This window comes from Pristis pectinata, chromosome 3, assembly GCF_009764475.1.
Source record: "Pristis pectinata isolate sPriPec2 chromosome 3, sPriPec2.1.pri, whole genome shotgun sequence".
NCBI lineage: Eukaryota > Metazoa > Chordata > Chondrichthyes > Rhinopristiformes > Pristidae > Pristis > Pristis pectinata.
This window is the reverse complement of record NC_067407.1, coordinates 28,650,482-28,668,569: the sequence shown is the minus strand read 5'-3', so window position 1 is coordinate 28,668,569 and position 18,088 is coordinate 28,650,482. Positions and strand designations below refer to the sequence as shown.

The following is an 18,088-nucleotide window of genomic DNA, read 5'->3' as shown; positions in this document are numbered from 1 at the left end:
CACTTGTCTACAATTTACACAATATGGTCCAAAAGTGTTCATTTATGAATTAGAATTATGAATTACAGCAAACATGGAAAAAGAGAGACCCTACAATAAACTTCACATTTGTTAATCTAGATGCTGAAGTTACCTTGCTGAATCTCGGTGAACATGATGAGAACTGTTTAATTTCTACATGGTCATCATCATTGGTGTCATCTTCTTCATCAGAATCAAGGTGGTGGTACCTGTCAGATCGTGCTATGATAAAAAAGCATGTCAGTCCATTGAAAATGAGAACTAATTAATTGTTAATGAATTGCCACCTTTGCACACATCATTTCAATTAGAACCTTTGTGAGGGTAACAAGACAGATCAAAGTACTGCTTGAAAGTAATGGACTAAATCATATCAGCAACAAAAGGACACTTGATAAAAATGAACTTGAGCCATCGAGTTAACTGCTTTTAGTTTTTTTTCCTAAGGTCAGCATTATACTTTTGCTTACACTAAAATATAGCTGCCAGGTGACTAGATGGTGCACACAGTTACAATAGGAGTGCCAAACCCAAACACTTAGGCCCAATGTAGACCAATTTCTGGCAATCCACTTTAAAGTTTAGGTTTTTCTTTTGATACTGCTTTACCCTGCTTGACTTCTGTGAGCTGGAAGATTTGAAAGGACTGTTTCTGCAGTCATTTCAAATTCAAACCAAAGGAATAGGAAAACAAATATCTCTCTGCTTTTTACAATAACAGTAAAGAAAGAATAACCTGAGTTGCTAGTTCACAGGACAATATTACTCATAATATTACAGCACTGATGTTTCTAAGGTTACACAAAAGATTGCAGATGCTGGAATCTGGAGCAACACACAAAAAGCTGGAGGAACTCAGCAGATCAGGCAGCATTCATGGAGGGAAATGGCTGTGCATTTCCCTCCATAGATGCTGCCTGACCCACTGAGTTCCTCCATGTTTCTAGGGTTGCTTAATTTCAGCTGTGGATGTCAAAACTGCTTCTTCTCATTTAAACATCTTTATTAAACTGGTTACCCCAAAAAACGTATGCCCTGAAAAACTTAAATTATTGGTTAACAATGCTAAAATATAATCTAGAAGTACTAATTATAACTTTTGGTTAGTATGTACAACCAACTAAGAAGCAATTAAAAAGGCAACAATGAAGGATTTTTAGTTAAATTTTATCTTTCAACCCAAGCTCCAGGTTTCTAAGCTCTACCTACTATCAAAGTAACTGGTGTCGTCTTCTGACTCAAGCTGAGGAATAAATTCTGCCTTCTGACGAAGCAGACTATTCCAATCCAAATCTGAGAAGAACCGATGCTGCTTAACTTCATAGGCACTTCCTGAGGAGAAAGAAAGTATAGATTTGTGCCGATTCAAGTCCACCTCTCATGATCTCATATTATACACTTCATCACCCTACAGTCTCCCTCTCAAGTCATGACCACATGCTTCATTTTAATACAAAGAAGTTAAGATACTACGATAATTTTCTATGATAAGCTAACACAAATGCACACATATGACAAATATACAAATGCACACACTTATACTTTAATATATCTTTAATAAGTAATAACATTGCAATATTGATGTCCAGTCAACAACAACTTCAGAAAGAAGAGCAGAAATAGGATAATATCACAAGAGGACTAGGGGGAAGGCAGAGGGTGTAAAGCAACTGAAATGCACTTAAAGATTTTCATAGCTTTGATTTTACCTAAGGCTATGATATTCATTTCACATTCAAGAATTTTAGATCCTAGTTCAGTGGAATCAACTTTATAAGTATCCTTAACATTGATGATATTTCAAATGTAAATGCTAATCATTACCTGTACCCAGCCGTTCTAATGGATTTTGCCTTAGCAGTTTTTGAGATGAGGTCCTCAGCATCTGGTGGCAATGCTTCGTCTCCATCAGGCCAAGCTATTGATCTGAGCGTTGAAACAAAGAGTTAACAATGCAAGGTTTCATATGAAACTAGTAATTACAAACTGCAATATCTAATTTAAAAACTACTAAAAAATTAATCAATCAGACCACAATTCCCTTGGCTTTTTACTCTCGTGAATGAACAATCCAGTTACATATTGTTTTATCTTTTCCCAATACATAATTTAAATGTGTTATTTATATATCCTGGTTAATTTCCTTCTGAAAGAGTACAACCCTTGTTTCTGCCACTTTTTCCAGGAAATATTCCAAGTTCCACAATGCTCTGTGTAAAATCAATCCTCCTTCTATTGATACTTAGGTTCAGAAGGTGCAATGAATCACAAAATGGGTACAACACGATAGATTGCTATTGAGTCTATCGACTCCACCCCACTTCTATGCACCATCAATCTAGTTAGTCCCATTCCCTGCCCGCTCCAAATAGTCCTGCAAATTGTTTCCTTTGAAATACCTATCCAGATCCATTTTAAATACTGCAATTAAATCTGCTTTAACTGCTGGGCTCCTGGCAATACGTTCCAGACACTAACCACTTGCTGTGTAAATATATTTTTCCTTGTGTCAATTTTGCCAGTCACCTTCATTCTTTATCTCTGGTTCTTGAGCCCAATGCCAATGGAAGCAGTTTCTGTTTATCTTCTCTGTCAATACACTTCATGATTTTAAACACCTCCATCAGATTCCCTTTGCAACCACCTCTACACGAAGGAAAATAACCACATAAACTAAATTCCCTGATCCCTAGAATCAGAAAATGCTCGAAACATCAGCAGATCAGGCAACATCTGCAGAAAGAGAAACAGAGTTAATGTTTTGGGTTGATCTTCATTGATCAGAACTGAAAAGTATTGATTTCAACACGGTTCCTCAATCTTACATTGGGCCTTGTTGAGGCCAAAGACAGATGGATCAGAGTAGGAGTGGGATGGAGAAGTGACGGGAGTTCAACAATTTCAAGTAACTTATTTCCTCTGTTTATATCCGAACTGGCCAGTTCTGCTACAAGGATATCCATCTGTAATATATATTCAGAATTCTCTCTCCAAAGACATTGCCTGATTTGCTGGGCATTTCCAACATTCTCTTTTAAGTATCAGGTCTCAACCACAGCTCTGACCTGCACTGTACAGCTTTTACAAGTCCTTTTGTTCTTTCCCTCTCTAACTGCCCTCATTAATCTATTCATCAGAAGGCTTCATAAAGAGTATTTCACCACGGCAATCCTGGCCTTACCTTATCGAAGATATTATCTTTATCCTGTCCATTCCTCCCTCACACTGACTCCGCAAGCTTTATTCTATTTTATTTTCTCTTTCTTAGTTCTGACTCAGGGTCTTTGGCCTGATTTGTTAACTCTCTTTCTGCAGATACAGCCTTGATTGCTGATTTCCAGTACTTGCAGTTTTTAAATTTTCAGTCAATGGATAAATCCATTCCCGCATTCTCTCTAGAGCTTTTATATTTTTTCTGGAAGTGTGGCACTGGAAGTACGCACAATATACCAGCTATGGTTGAATTAGTGTTTTATAAATCTTCATCATGACTTCCTTGTTTTGTACTCTATTCCTGTATTTAAAAAAGCTCATGGTCCCATATGCTTTTTAAACTATTTTCTCAAATTGCCTTGCCACTTTCAATATTCACTGTTCTTATACCCTTTTAGAAATGTGCCCTCCTGTTTCATATAGCCTCTTCTCATTCTTTACATGAAATGTAACACTTCACATTTCTCAGCATGAAATTTAATCTGTCATCTCACTCAATCAAGTAGTCTGCCCAAGTCGATTACTATTCTCCTCAGAGTTCATTACTTGTTGCAAAGAAAGGGAGTGTCAGTGGTTTTTGCTGAAACCATTGATACAGAATCTAACTAGTAACATTTTGAGATTATCTGATAAACCTTGTGTTTTGTTTTAAATATTGAGGAAACGATTAACTTATACCAATTTAAAATAAAGCAAGAAGAGAAGGCCAGTTTTAATGCCAGCATCTGGGAGAGGAACTGAAAAGTTTATTGAACCCAGTCATGACATTTAGTTAGTGACAAATGCATTAAGAGATTTGTCCCTTATTTACTTTGATAAAACATTTTTTTTGAACAAAGCCCAGTTTACACAGTTACAGTTTCTGATTGCTGGCCCAGCTGCTCCACTTTTCTGCAGAACTTCCTTCATGGATTTAACCCTGGTTAAATTGGTTGTCAAGAACCTATTTCGTTCTGCCTTGAAACCTATTTAGAGTTACCATTTCACATCCATAATGCTAATATGCTCCCAATACTTACTTCCCTTCTAGTAAACAAAAAAATGCTCACGTATTTCCCATTTACTTTTGCTGCCCTTAATTTTTAAATAGGACTATGTGCTTAATTTTCTGATATGGCAGCAAAATTTACACAGCTAATTAGTTCAAAGGTTTCATCAATTCTCAGCGTTCCGTTCTCGAGAAAGAGAAAACTCATGGTCAAACTTTCTTCAGAAATAATTCTCTTAAGCTCTGAAATCACTCAGCACAGCTCTTTAAAAGAATCTGTTGGAATCTAACTGAATATCCTCTTTGAGATGAGGAGAGCAAAGCTGGTGCATAATATCAGGTTTAGTGCAAGAAATGTAGCGCAGAGAGTTGGACAATATTTTTTCTTAAACAGAGTTGTGTGGCTGGCAAATGCATTGCTGGTGTTAGTAACTTAGTGGCGACCATGTCTGGATTTAGGAATAAATCAGAAAGGTGAAGGAAATGGAAATAAAGGGATAAGGGCCAGGGTAGGTACATATAAACTTTGAACAACTGTGTGAGAATGACAATATCTAACCTGTTTCTGAGTTAGAATTCTATGTAAAAAGTGCTGAATGTTATTTTTGGAACATTGTTTGTTTGATGGTATGTGTAAAACTCCAATATTTATTATGTAAGATGTTAAACTTTTAGAAATATTTAACAACTTTATTAAAATAATATACAGCAGAAGTTGCTAGATATATAGCCCTAAAAGAAACAATAAAGACTGGCCTTTTCGAACTTCCATGGACCTAAGCTTTGCCTCTCTTTCTGTGGGATACACATAAAAGTCCTCATTTCTTTCCTTCTCTGGCTCCTTCCCTCCACTCTTCCTTTCATACAGTGCTGCTTTCCGCATTCATGCGGAACTCAAAAATGTCATTACCTTTGCAGCCCTGAGGACTGAATTTTGAATTGAACAATCTCAGTTAACCAGCCTTTCATGTCTGTGTCAGAACTGATGAGTTCTGATCTAAGTTTATCCACCTGTAATAATAATTCAGCTTTTCCGAAGAGGCTGGGCATTCTCTCCAAAGAGGCTAGGTATTCTCTTATGTTTCAGAGTTCCTGCAACTACACAGTTTCTGCACCTCACAGTTTCAGCATTTTTTTTCCCTATACGTCCTTACTCAGTTGCTGGATGGCACTGAAAGCATTGTGTAACCTGGACAATCTTAGTCTCCACCCAATTACAAACATTTACTCTGTTCTCTGGACTCCGTCCATGCTTTGCAACTTAAAATCCACTTATTTTCTCATTTTCTGATGAGGGGTCATTGACCTGAAATGTGAACTATGTTTCTCTCTCCATTTATGCTGGATGACCTGCTGAATATTTCCTGCACTTTCTGTTTTTATTTTAGAAAGACTGGGATCTCACTTGGATAATAATGCACAATAGAAGAGGATGTTGATGTCTGTTTTAATACTAATATCCTGGATGCAGGAAGCAGTTCAATATTGTGGGATTTATTTGGTGCTTCTCTCAAATGTTCTCCATGTGTCATTAATAGAGTGAAGGTAAATCCGAAATACAACTTACCACTAATTACTTGTCCAAATAGTTCTTCTGGAGTATCTCCAAAAAATGGAACGCATCCCACCAGAAATTCATATAGTATTATTCCCATGGCCCACCAATCCACTGGTTTCCCATAGCCCTGTCGCAGTATCACTTCAGGAGCGATGTATTCTGGGGTTCCACAAACCTTTACCAAGAGAGAAAAGCTAGCTGTCAAGAAATACATTTCTCAGCAATGTTTTTTTTACCTGTTTAGTAAATGTCGATATGGTGAAGTAAATGGAATTTTCACTTGGATGAGCCTTTCAATCTATAAATGTTATCAGGCAACATTTTGGAATATTTGATAATTATACTGCAAGAACTTAATCAAAGAGTATTTGCTAAAAGTCACCTGGCAGTCAGGATTAAGGGTCTATGATGAGTTTCCATAAAAACTGGATTAACTTGTTTGAAAACCAATCAACCAATACAAAATGCAACAAAGTACCAAGCTGAAGTTGTCAACTAATCATTCATTCCCAACATGAAATTCATGGGAAACTTCCTGCTCATCCTTAGTATCAAAGTATTTTCTAAAATCTTCTGCTCTACCTGCTACTCTCACAAGCAAGTTCTGTGCTGGTTCTTTCTCAGAATCCAGCTTATTCTGCCTCTTTAAAGCTATATTGTATGAAATGGAAATTTTATCTCCTTGAAGTCTTGTGTGTAATCAAACCACACTACAGACTGATGTATGAATTCACTTATAGTTATTGTTCTGAACACACAATATCATTTGTTGTCTCCACCAATTGTCATAATACTTTTCAATAGACATGTGTTGGAAATGGCATCAAGTCCCATCATCCTCTTATTTTCTAGATTTGTTATCTTAAACACACTCTCTTAATTGTAACAATGCATTTAATGCTGGATTAAAAGTAAGAAAAGTTGCTTTTCCAGGAAATTCTACTGTAATGTGCATACTCTGAAGTCAGCAGGAAGTCCAGTTTTACTGCCTGCACAATAAACACACTGCCACCCACCTGGCCCATTTTCCTGCGCTCCACTATTGGAATCCACATGGAGTGCAGTGGCAGGCCAGGAATTTGTTGAGATTCTCCAGCATTTATATTGGGATACTGCATTCTGATCCTGTGCCAGGTTATATCCAAGGCAGGATCCACTAGTCCATTGATTTCAATGAGAACTGAATGACAATGGAGAAAAAAGGGAACGACATGGCAAGTTCTTGATTTTAAAAAAATAACTGTCGTTTGATTACTTAATCAAGTTTTTTAGATGAGTTTTTAAACCATATTCTTAATTTTTTAATATAATGTTTGTAATTGTTTAAGAATGCTTCTTTTGTCCAAAATATTCATAAATATTTGAAAACTGTGACAATTTTGAAAGTTTCCAGAGGAATTCACTGGGGAAAGCTTGCTCAGGTCAGCCAAAATCAGGCCATTCACCGTTGAGGCCCTCATTGCTCAACAACATCCCTTGAAGTAAGATTGTTTTTCCCCCTAAGGTAAGACCTGGGCAGAATCTGGGCCAATAAAGTCACAGCTAATGATACATGTTTGTAACTAAAAAAAAGTACTGACACAGCAGAACAGTAGCTTTTCTAAGGCAAATCATAAGGCAATTCTTATGCTGAATCAGCCTGTAGATGTTGGAAAATTGTGTACACTTGTGGGCTTTCTAAATGTGGCAGGGAATTTACACCAAATTATTCAACAGCTTTGTGTCATAGACTACAAATCGAGTTGAATGTCAGCAAGCTTATTTCACTTAACAGCTTTAAGCACATTGAAAGGTCATTCACTTTCACTTTGATTTAGAGACACTCACTGGAAGGGAATATATTTCTCAAATGCTATAATATTTTCTTATCCTGAAGCCATTCTCTTTAGTAACAGAACAAATCACATACTAAGATTACAGGGGCCACAGCATCCTTGTGTTAGTAATAGTTACCTTATTCTGTGGATTGTTCAAATTAACAAATGACCAGTGATAATTTCTATTCTGCTACATAGGAGCAAAAAATGTGGACTTAATTTCAAGGATGAAAGAAATAAGGATGCATGAAAGAAATATGAAATGATTTTTATCCACATTCATTCCGTCCATCAGCAGCACACCATTGCTCCCATGTGTAGCATCTGCAAAATGTATTGCAGATTCTCAACAATCCTATTTCAAGAGCACCTCTCAAGCCTATTATCTCAACTATCAAGAAGAACAAGACCAGCAAGCATATGGGACCAAGAATACCTATAGATTCTCCTCCAAGTCGCAAACTATTTTGACTTGTAAATATATTGCCATTCCTTTATTATCACTGGACCTAAATCCTGTAACTCCCTATTCATCAGCATTATGGGAGTACCTTTACCGGAACTGCAACAGGTCAGTGGTAGCTCACCAGTACCTTTTCGAGAATAATTAGGGACTGCCATATTCACAAATGATGACATCTTAAAAAAACTTAAGTACCAACTACATCTTTTAAGGTATATCAGAAAGTAATGAGTTAGACTCTGTCGAGGTTACTTAGATATAATTACTGATGAGTAACAATCAGATTAACACCAACTGTACTTGTCAGAAATCATTCCGCAAAAAAAGTCAGCAATGACAGCACGTAAAAAGGTTCACAAGATTATATTGATTTTTCACCTGCTTGTCAAGAAATTCTCTTGCATCTTTTTCAATGTGCCCTTCATATAAATTGGTAGTGAGACTCATCAGACCGATCTTTGAAAGTCCAAAATCTGTCAGCTTGATGTGACCCATTGAAGTGATGAGAAGACTGTAAGAGGAAAGCACTCAAGTCAATAATAGAGGCTATTTAAACAGCTCAGGTTTTGTGATATATGACTGCCAAAACATCTTCAAAATCAAACTCTCTAGAAAGTTTTCATAAATAAATTGGGCAAAGCTGTTGTTGATGTACAAATGTCAAATTGCCTGTATTTCAAAATTTCCAGTGTACTAAATGTTGGAAGAGTATGCATCAATAATACTCAGATGGAAGTGAATTCAAGGCACTAATCTAATCTAAAGGTTCAGATACTGCTTTGAGGCCTTTGTTCAAAACAAGATGCTTTATAAACTAATGTAATTGAAATAATCATTTAGTTATTAGTGGTATGCTTTACAAGTGACAATTTTATAACTCAAAAATGATAAACAATTTGCTTTTTGAATAGAGCTCCTTGACATAAACTATCTTAACAGTAACTTGGATAACCTTAGGTTGTTGCAAATTCAGTACCCATTTTTTTTGACAGAAGTGTTTTTGAGTGTCTTGGGTCAATTAATAGGCCAAATATAGACAAAAGTGAATGCAACATATAATCACTGAGCTCACTTTAAAAGAAATCGAAAATGAAAGAATTTCTACTATCTACTGCTCTGTGCCAGAGAAAAAATAAAACTTAGCATAGATTGAAATTAACAAATTTCATACATGTGCAAAAAATGGGATAGTTGCTGAGTTAAAAAATGGCAGATAAAATATTGAAAGTACCAAAGAAGAAGTTCAGACATTTGGTGTAACTATCTTCAAACATTACATATGCCCGGTGGTAAACATTGGAGACTTTGGGAAAGATTTAGCAGCTGTCCATTGGAACTTGCTATCCTGAGGCTGTTGTCAACAAGACTACTCAAATACTGGATCATCACAAAGATTATGATGAAATGTATTTTTTCTGAACCTCCATAATTCACTGAAAAGACTATGTTTATTATAAAATGCTTATTTTGGACATAGTAAGTTACAGGCCAAGAAGAGCAAATTTTTAAAGGTGTATATATGAGGAGATGGCAAGTCTGGCACGTTGGGAAATGGATGGAAAAGGAGGAGGAGAGAAAGGAATCCATTAACTTGACTCAAACAGAAGTGGGGAGAAGACTGAAGTAGTAATTAATCAAAGGGGTTGGAGAATGTAGCAAAAAGCAATGTGGGTAGCAGTCAGAGTGAAAGAAAAACAAGAAAGGAGAGAAGAGATTAGAAAAATTAAAAGAGCAAAGAAAAATCAAGTGTAGCACTTTGCATGATGGACATGCGGAATGCGGTAAAAGATAGAACTTGAAATGGTGTTTTGTGAGGGAAGCTTTGGTAGACAGGACAGTGAGCAACTGTGAAACTTTGCTCTGTACCTGAGAAATAGGTTGGCTGATTACTGTAAATGACCAGGTAGATTTATGAAGAATCTTATACCTTTATTCTAGGCTGATACTATTGGTCTCTCAGCTTTGTCCAAATATTGTCTGAAAACATATTAAAGTGATTTGATAGTTGTGTAAAGCTGATACTGGCATTTATGGATTCTCTGTATTAATTTGGAAATAAATAGATATAAAAATCAAATACATATCTTTTCCTTCGAATAAAAGTAAATTATTTTTGAAAAGGTTGAGAAATTTTTGGTACATTAATATATACCAGAATGTGAGAAAAAAAAATCAGCAATGAATTCATACTTTGTTTTTTTTTTGCTTTATAAAATGAAATTAATTCTTCCAGCAGTTGACAGATTTGAGAAGCTAGCAACAGGATTGGATAAAGGTAAGCATAAACATAGTGCTGCATTATTTCCAGTGAAACACTTTTTCAATGTAGTCACCACTGTAGTGTCAGAATGCAATTGCACGCAGACAGCAATGAGAATAACAACTTGATAATTTGCTTTAGGTCATGTCAGTTGAGGAAGAAAATATTGGCCAGTACATGAGGAGAACTCCCTTGCTCATACTTGAATAATGCCACTTGAGGGGAAAGATGATGCCTGTTTAATGTCTGATTAAAAAGACAACATTCTCTAAGATTGTAATACTTCCCCAGTACTTTTCTGAACTGTCAAATCTGAACTGGAAACTCCCAAGTCAGAGGTGAGAGTGTTTGCACTGACCATGGCTATCACTCAAGATCACCAGACTTTTTTTGTTTATAATAATACTCATTAAACAGAATTCATTATATGGTAACTAAGATAATGGAATAGCTTTGAATAAGAACCAGCATGTATACAATCTAAAATGTCAATAATCCCATTTCCCCCCCACAGATGCTGCTCAACCTTCAACAGCTTGTTTTGAGCTCAATGATTGGTCTCCTGCAGTCTAAATCTCGATAGGGAGGGCGCATACCTTAACAACTAAACTGAGGTCATACAAACATCCATATGTTCAATTATATTGATGTCATCTGGTTTATAAATTGTATTCACAACAACTAGATCTACAAATCAGAAAGATACCCAACATGCAAGAAGTGCAAGCACTTCAAACATAGGTTTCAAGGCTAGTAGAAATCATTGAGTTCAAGAATTCATACTTGTCTGGCTTGAGGTCTCGGTGAACAATGCCGTAATTGTGCAGGTATTCTAAAGCCAGCACGGTTTCTGCAAAATACATCCTGGCCATTTCAACAGGCAAAGCACCAATATTCTTCAGTAAAGTTGCACAGTCCCCACCTATGGTACAAAATACAAGTATAAAGGACATGGTTATAGAGACACTTTGCCTCATAATAGTTCTAGAAATCTGAAAATGAAAATTTACCTCATAACATTTCTTAAGAGCATGAATATCATTGAACCTTAAACTCTGACCAGTGCTCTAATTTTATCAGTTTGGCCATTCTATTAAAGTTCTATTTTGAAATCAATATTAACTCGAACTTTCAACCAAATAACTGAGCCATTCTGATATTCAGAATATTCTTTAGAATCATAGAGTCACAGAAAGATACAGTACAGAAACAGGGCCTTTGGCCCATTGAGTCCACACTGACCATCAACTACTCATTTCTTTCTCATTTTCAACCAGATCTACTAAAATTCTCCAGAAGTTAACATTACCAATGAGGGTACAAAATGTTAGTGGATGATAGGGATATTGGTGTTGAAAGATTTACTTAACAGATTAGCTGTTGCAACAATATTTGACATGGAGATGGGAACCTGAGGGCAGAATCTTAAGGGAGAAAAGTTTAAAAGAGGGTCAGGTTAAGGTATGTTTTGGAAAACAAAGTGAAAGGGGAAGGCAATAGTGCAGGGCAATAACACAGGTAATGATAAGACAACGTATCAGGAAGAGGCAAGGCACACAAGCATAAGAATGCACTACTGGGACAAGAGTCAGAGTAAGGCAAAATAGTAAGATCAAATTAAAAGCTCTTTAATTTGTATTTGTGGCATTTGTGATAAGATAGATGAATTGATAGCACTAGTGGAAATAAATGTGTTTAATCCGATATCCAATGCAAGACATGGTTGCAAGTGCCTAAGGTGAGGAACTGGATTCTCAAGGCTATTTAATATCTCAGAAGTATTGCCAGAACAGAAAAGGTGGTAGGGTGGTTCTGTCAATAAAAGGTTGGCTCGTTGCAGAATGATTATGGTTCAGAAGCTCAAGGATAGAATTAGTATGAGTGAAACTAAGAAATAGTACAAGGAAGAAGTCATATGGGAGTAAATTCAGGCCCCCTATCTGCAACCATACTGCAGGTAAATCAGGCAAAACTGAGGGCTAACAAGAGAAGTACTGTAATAATCTTTATATAGATTGAAAAAAATCAAATTGACAAAGGTAGCCTTGGAACAATACATCGAGGAACAAAACAGGGAGCAGCCAATTTTAGATCTGGTATTATGTAATGATACAGAATTAATTAGTGATCTCGTGATAAAGGATTCCCTGGGAAAGAGTTACCATAGCATGTTGGAAGTACAAATTCAGTCTGAGAACGAGAAACTTGGGTCTGAAGCTAGTGTCCTAAAATTAAGGACATTTAGGAAATCATTGTACTATCATGCAAAATTAATGCAGTTTTATGAAAAGGAAATTGTGTGTGATAAGTTTGCTGGACTTTTTTTTGAGGATGTAATGAACAGGTTAGATAAAGGGGGACCAGTAGATATGGTGTACTTTAATTTCCAGAAGACATTCGATCAGGGAAAGGTAACTGTACATGACAAGAGCATGTGAGATTAGGGGTAATACACTGGTATAGATAGGGTAGTAGCCTATCCATGCCAATATAACAAAATAAAACAGAAAGCCAGGATAATTTTTTTTCATATTGGCAATAAGTAACTGGTGGGGAGACACAGGGATCAATATTGGGGCCTCAACTATGTACAATTTTCTGACCGTATAATGATAGCTTTGGTTGGTAAGTTATGTGTAGGACACAAACAGTAAAGAGATGTAGATAGGTTAAATGAGTGAACAAGAAGCTGGCACATGCAGTATAAAGTTGGAAAATGGGAGATTATCCACTTTGGGGAAAAAAACAAAAATGGAAATTATTACTTAAACAGAGTGAAACTACAAAATGCTGCGGTAAGTGAAACACAAAGGGTTAGCATGCAGGTACAGCAGGCAATTAGGAAGGCTAGAGAAATCTTGGTCATTATTGGTTGAGCAGGCTGGCATTATAAATAAAGAATTTTAGAAGAATAAGAGGTGATCTTATTGAAACATCTAAGCTTCTGAACTTTATTGACACAGTATATACAGAGGGTATGTTTCCCCAAGTGAGGGTGTCTAGAATTATGGAGCATCGTTTCAGAATCAGGGCTTACTCATTTTGACAGAGATGAGGAGAATGTTCTTCTCTCAGAGGGTGATGACCCTTCAAAATCTTGCATCCCAGAGAACAGCAGAGATGGAGTATCTGAATATATTCAAGATGGAGATTGACAGATATTTGAACTACTTCGAAGTCAAGGGGTATGGTGAGAGCATGGGAAAGCAGTGTTGAGGCCAAGATTGGATCAGCCATGATCTGACTGATATGGTGGCGCAGGCCAATTGGCCCCCTTAGGCTCTTACTTATGTTAGATAGGCTAATACTATCAACAATCTCTTACTTCAACAAATAGTGAGAAAAATATCTTCTGAAAACTTTCAAGCATGTCTGCTGCGAACCCAGTCATCCCCTGTAGGTAACTAGCCAGCTTTTCACCAAGCTGATCAACAATGAAGTTCTACTATAACTAAAAATACATTTAAAATTTTAGTACTCTGTACATTATTAGCAAAATATTTTGAGATTGTTTGGATATTTTACCTCAGATTACAAGATAAAGATATGGATCTAGAAAAATTATATAGAGCAATCTAGAGGGATTTAGCCATATCTTAAAAAAAATCCAAAGTATAAGCATTTGCAAGCATACAGTGGAACCAATGGCCTGGAATAACAATAATGGAAGTTCAATGATACAAGTTTGCATACCAATCTATTTTAAATCAGACATGCCAATCTTTTGCTGAGATTTTGAACTTGAATGAACACTTAAAAGGCAGAAATCTCTTTTCCTGCACGCGCAATAATTTCTATTTGTTATTAGCTAAGAACACATTTTACAAATAGTCCATAGTTTTCATAGAAATTTGCTTGTGAAAACAATGATGTGATCAGACATCAGACAGAAAACATACTGGACACAACTAAGGTCCTATACTGCACAGCCCACACATCATGACTCAAGATGAATTATTAAGTAAGAATCAGGAATTTACGGAACATGTCTGATGAGAAATAACTTGATCCAATTTCATGAGCAGTGCAGAAAAATCAGGTTAACAATGGATCATTTCAACCAGACAAGTGCTAAATCTGTCCATTGGTTTAGTCTTACAAGATTCATTGATGTCAGGTGAATTGGAAGACTGAATAAGTATATACGTCCACAAATGAGACCAATAAGATAACTCATCAAGCATCAAAACAATGATTAAGTCATGGTTACTTTATGCAAAAATAATCAAGCCAACATTCATCTGTAGCCACCGCAGTTAAATGTTAAATGAAATTCACGGCCCCATGGCCAGAATTCTGAAGTTATAGTGGCATTGAAATGAACAATGCCTGTTATTATTGCATGGTGAAACTGACATAAAATTCAAGAGTTCCATGCCTGCGTGGATTAAAGTGTAAATCCAAAACTATGGTCAGTGATTTACAGTTTAAGCTGTGGTCTTCTCCATTGCAACAAAGCTAAATTGTGTTGAACTTCAGGCATTTACAAACTGTAAAATGAGGATCTTACAGCATGAGCATGTTGGGTCAAAGGGGCTGTGTCTGTGCTGCGAGACTCTAAAACCCTACTGCAGTTCAATAGAGAAAGGAAATGACACAAAATGATAAATGTTATGACAACAGAATCCTCCAATGGAAGCATTAATAAAGGCCTTTTTTTTTAAATTTCACCTAAACTCAAGCAATTAAATTACTTACCTTCTACATATTCAATCACCATACAAAGATGCCGTTTTGTCTCAAAAGAGCAGAACATGCTTACAACAAAAGGGTTTTCAGCAAAGGTCAGGATATCTCTTTCAACAAATGCTTGCTGGATTTGGTTCCGTAGAATGAGGTTTTGCTTGTTAATTTTCTTCATAGCAAACCTCTGTCGTGTCTCCTTATGTCTCACAAGATGGACCGCTCTGTAAGAAATGTGCACATTGTACCAATTACTTACTCCTGTAATGACGGGAGCAGAACAACAACAAAATTCTATTATCAGAAACAACAGCAGTTGGCAAAGGAATACTAGTAAAATGGCAATGTTCTTCAAAGGGTAGCATGTTAGCATGCACGGCCAAGAAAGCTCACCAGCGCCTCTACTTCCTCAAGAGACTAAAGAAATTTGGCACATCCTCTTTGACACTCTCCAATTTTTATTGATGCACCAAAGAAAGCATCCTATCTGGATGCATCACGGCTTGGTACGGCAACTGCTCTGCCCGTGACCGCAAGAAACTGCAGATCTGTGGACACAACTCAGCACATCACAGAAACCAGTCTCCCCTCCATGGACTCTGTCTATACTTCTCGCTGCCTCGGTAAAGCAGCCAGCATGATCTAAGACCCCACCCACCCTGACATTCTCTCTTCTTCCTTCTCCCATCGGGCAGAAGATGCAAAAGCCTGAAAGCACATACCATCAGGCTCAAGGACAGCTTCTATCCCGCTGTTTTAAGACTATTGAACGGTTCCCTAGTACGATAAAATGGACTCTTGACCTCACAATCTACCTGATTATGACCTTGCACCTTATTGTCTACCTACACTGCACTCTCTCTATAGCTGTTACACTTTATTCTGCATTCTATATTGTTTTACCCTGTACTACCTCAATGCACTATGTAATGAATTGATCTGCATGAACAGTATGCAAGACAAGTGTTTCACTGTACCTCGGTACAAGTGTCAATAATAAACCAATTCCAATTCAATGTTACCTTGCATCATATTAAGCATATGGCAAATTAATCATTTAATCTAAAGACTGACATTTTCATTGTATTTCATACCTGGTTAACTGTTCAACACACATATGGTGACCGACTGTCTACATAAGTAATCTTAAATAAGCAGTATATTAGAAGTGGTAATGGCATTCATTTGTTTACCCATCCTACTTCTTTGGCTGAAACAATAATAACTGGCCTGGAGCATCCCAAATAAATATATCCCAAAACATATGCAATCTGAGCACAGGTCAAACACACAGTTTAGTATTTTGCAGAATTTTGACCCCAAATTATGTGGTTAATATGCCAAAATGTCCTTGATCTTTTATAATTTCTTTATAAATTCCACCTTCCAATCACATCTCTTTCCCTAATAATAACCACCTTACCAAGTTAATAAGCCTCATATATGATCTTCCACCAACGATACTTGCTGGAGGCCATCTTCAAAAGACAGCCAGATTTTAAGTGGAGCAGAAAAAAAAATCATTCTTCTGACCTGCACTGAAATCTTCAGGGTGTTTCACTTAATATGCCTTAATTGAAAAATGGACTGTGTTTACTGTAGAACCCAAATTAAAACTTGAAAAGATTTTCCTTTTGCAGGTTCTTAAGCATAATATATCTAAATAATGGCCAACCCAACTGAAATTTTAATTTTCATCCTTACGGAATATAAATTGCCAGCTCCTTGGACCCAAACTGCTTATGCAGATTTGCATAGATTTGCAACCATTTTATATTTAAGTGCATTCTTATGAGATTGCAAGGATGAGAACGGACACATTTTCAGCTCCAACATCTGGGCTGGGCCCCGTGAGGGATTTCTAAGCTATAAAACCTATTGTGATTTCATAGAGGACAGTTCAAAGTCTTGAGTGTTGTTTTTAGTCTCCCTTGGTTTGTGGTACTTACATTCATATTTTTGAAGTTGCAGTCATCTGGGAAGAGCAAAGGAGAACCTTCATTGGTTGTTTCACTTCAACTACATTGCTTTCACTGCCGTACTGTCCAAGTTGTAGTCCTCTGACAATGTCATAGGTACTCACCAATCAAGGAATAAGTCCTTTCTTTAGAAACAATGAAAAGGGGGAATGGATCACTAAGCTCTCTGTTAAAGAATGAAAACCTTTACCCATAGGCTCCGTTGCTAATCAGCTTTAGGTTTTCGAAGTCTTCCTCACATGGAGTTTTCTTTGCATTAAACGTAGCGCCACGACCCTGAAAGCAATCACAATTGAACAAATCTGATAGTCTGCCAGCAGTTAACAATATGCATTATGCATTCATAAAAGTAAATAAATGTGTCAAATATTTTTAAACACAAAATGCCCTTTATCCTATAAATAAAACATGAGGCTATTAAGGACAAAGTAACAATTTGAAAAAGGATAAACTGATGAGTATTTTGGAAAGATAAATGGTGCATTATTGAGAGATAAATGGTGCATTATTGACAGATTTAACAGTTCTGAAAATATCATCAATTCTCTTGCAGCATGTATAATTCTCCTTTGCTTTTCAACTGAAAACTCTGTTGATGATGTCACTAATTGGATCTCATTAATGTAACTTGTAAGGCACTGCATGTCACAAAATAGTAGCCAACTTTCCTGGAGCAGCCCTCACTTTTGCTCCCTTAAATACAAGGGACATAGACTTTAATGCAGATGTTAACAAATGGCTAAGCCGTTCATCTTCTGATCTAGCTAGACCACAAAGCACAATCAGGCCTTGTTCTCTCCCGCTGAGGCTGCTTAGTATCCAGGATCAATTTTGCTTCCTTTCTTACTTCCTGCAAAGCACCTTCTTAAACCCCTCTTCCCTGCCTCCTCTATTCTTACGTCCAAGAAGTGCAAAGTACACAATCTTTTTCACCAAGATTGAGACAATCCATTCAGCTGCCTCTGCATTTTCCTCCATTCCTTTACCCCTCGGGGCAAAACTTTCTCTAGGATCTCACTCATTTTAGCCCTCAATGTACATACATCATTGAACGCCACCTTCGTTCGCTTCTTCCCCATGTCTATGAGATCTAACACCTTCTCACT

General features: G+C 36.7%; 1 protein-coding gene across 1 annotated transcript in view; it reads right to left on the bottom strand.

Moving 5' to 3' along the window:
* mast2 (microtubule associated serine/threonine kinase 2) overlaps positions 1-18,088 on the bottom strand; it is a 306,466-nt gene that overhangs the window by 20,268 nt on the left and 268,110 nt on the right. The window contains 9 exon segments of the mRNA XM_052013169.1: positions 134-243; positions 1,231-1,353; positions 1,846-1,885; positions 1,887-1,947; positions 5,786-5,955; positions 8,439-8,571; positions 11,104-11,242; positions 15,019-15,227; positions 17,173-17,258. Of these exon segments, the coding sequence (XP_051869129.1) occupies positions 134-243; positions 1,231-1,353; positions 1,846-1,885; positions 1,887-1,947; positions 5,786-5,955; positions 8,439-8,571; positions 11,104-11,242; positions 15,019-15,227; positions 17,173-17,258 (1,071 nt within the window).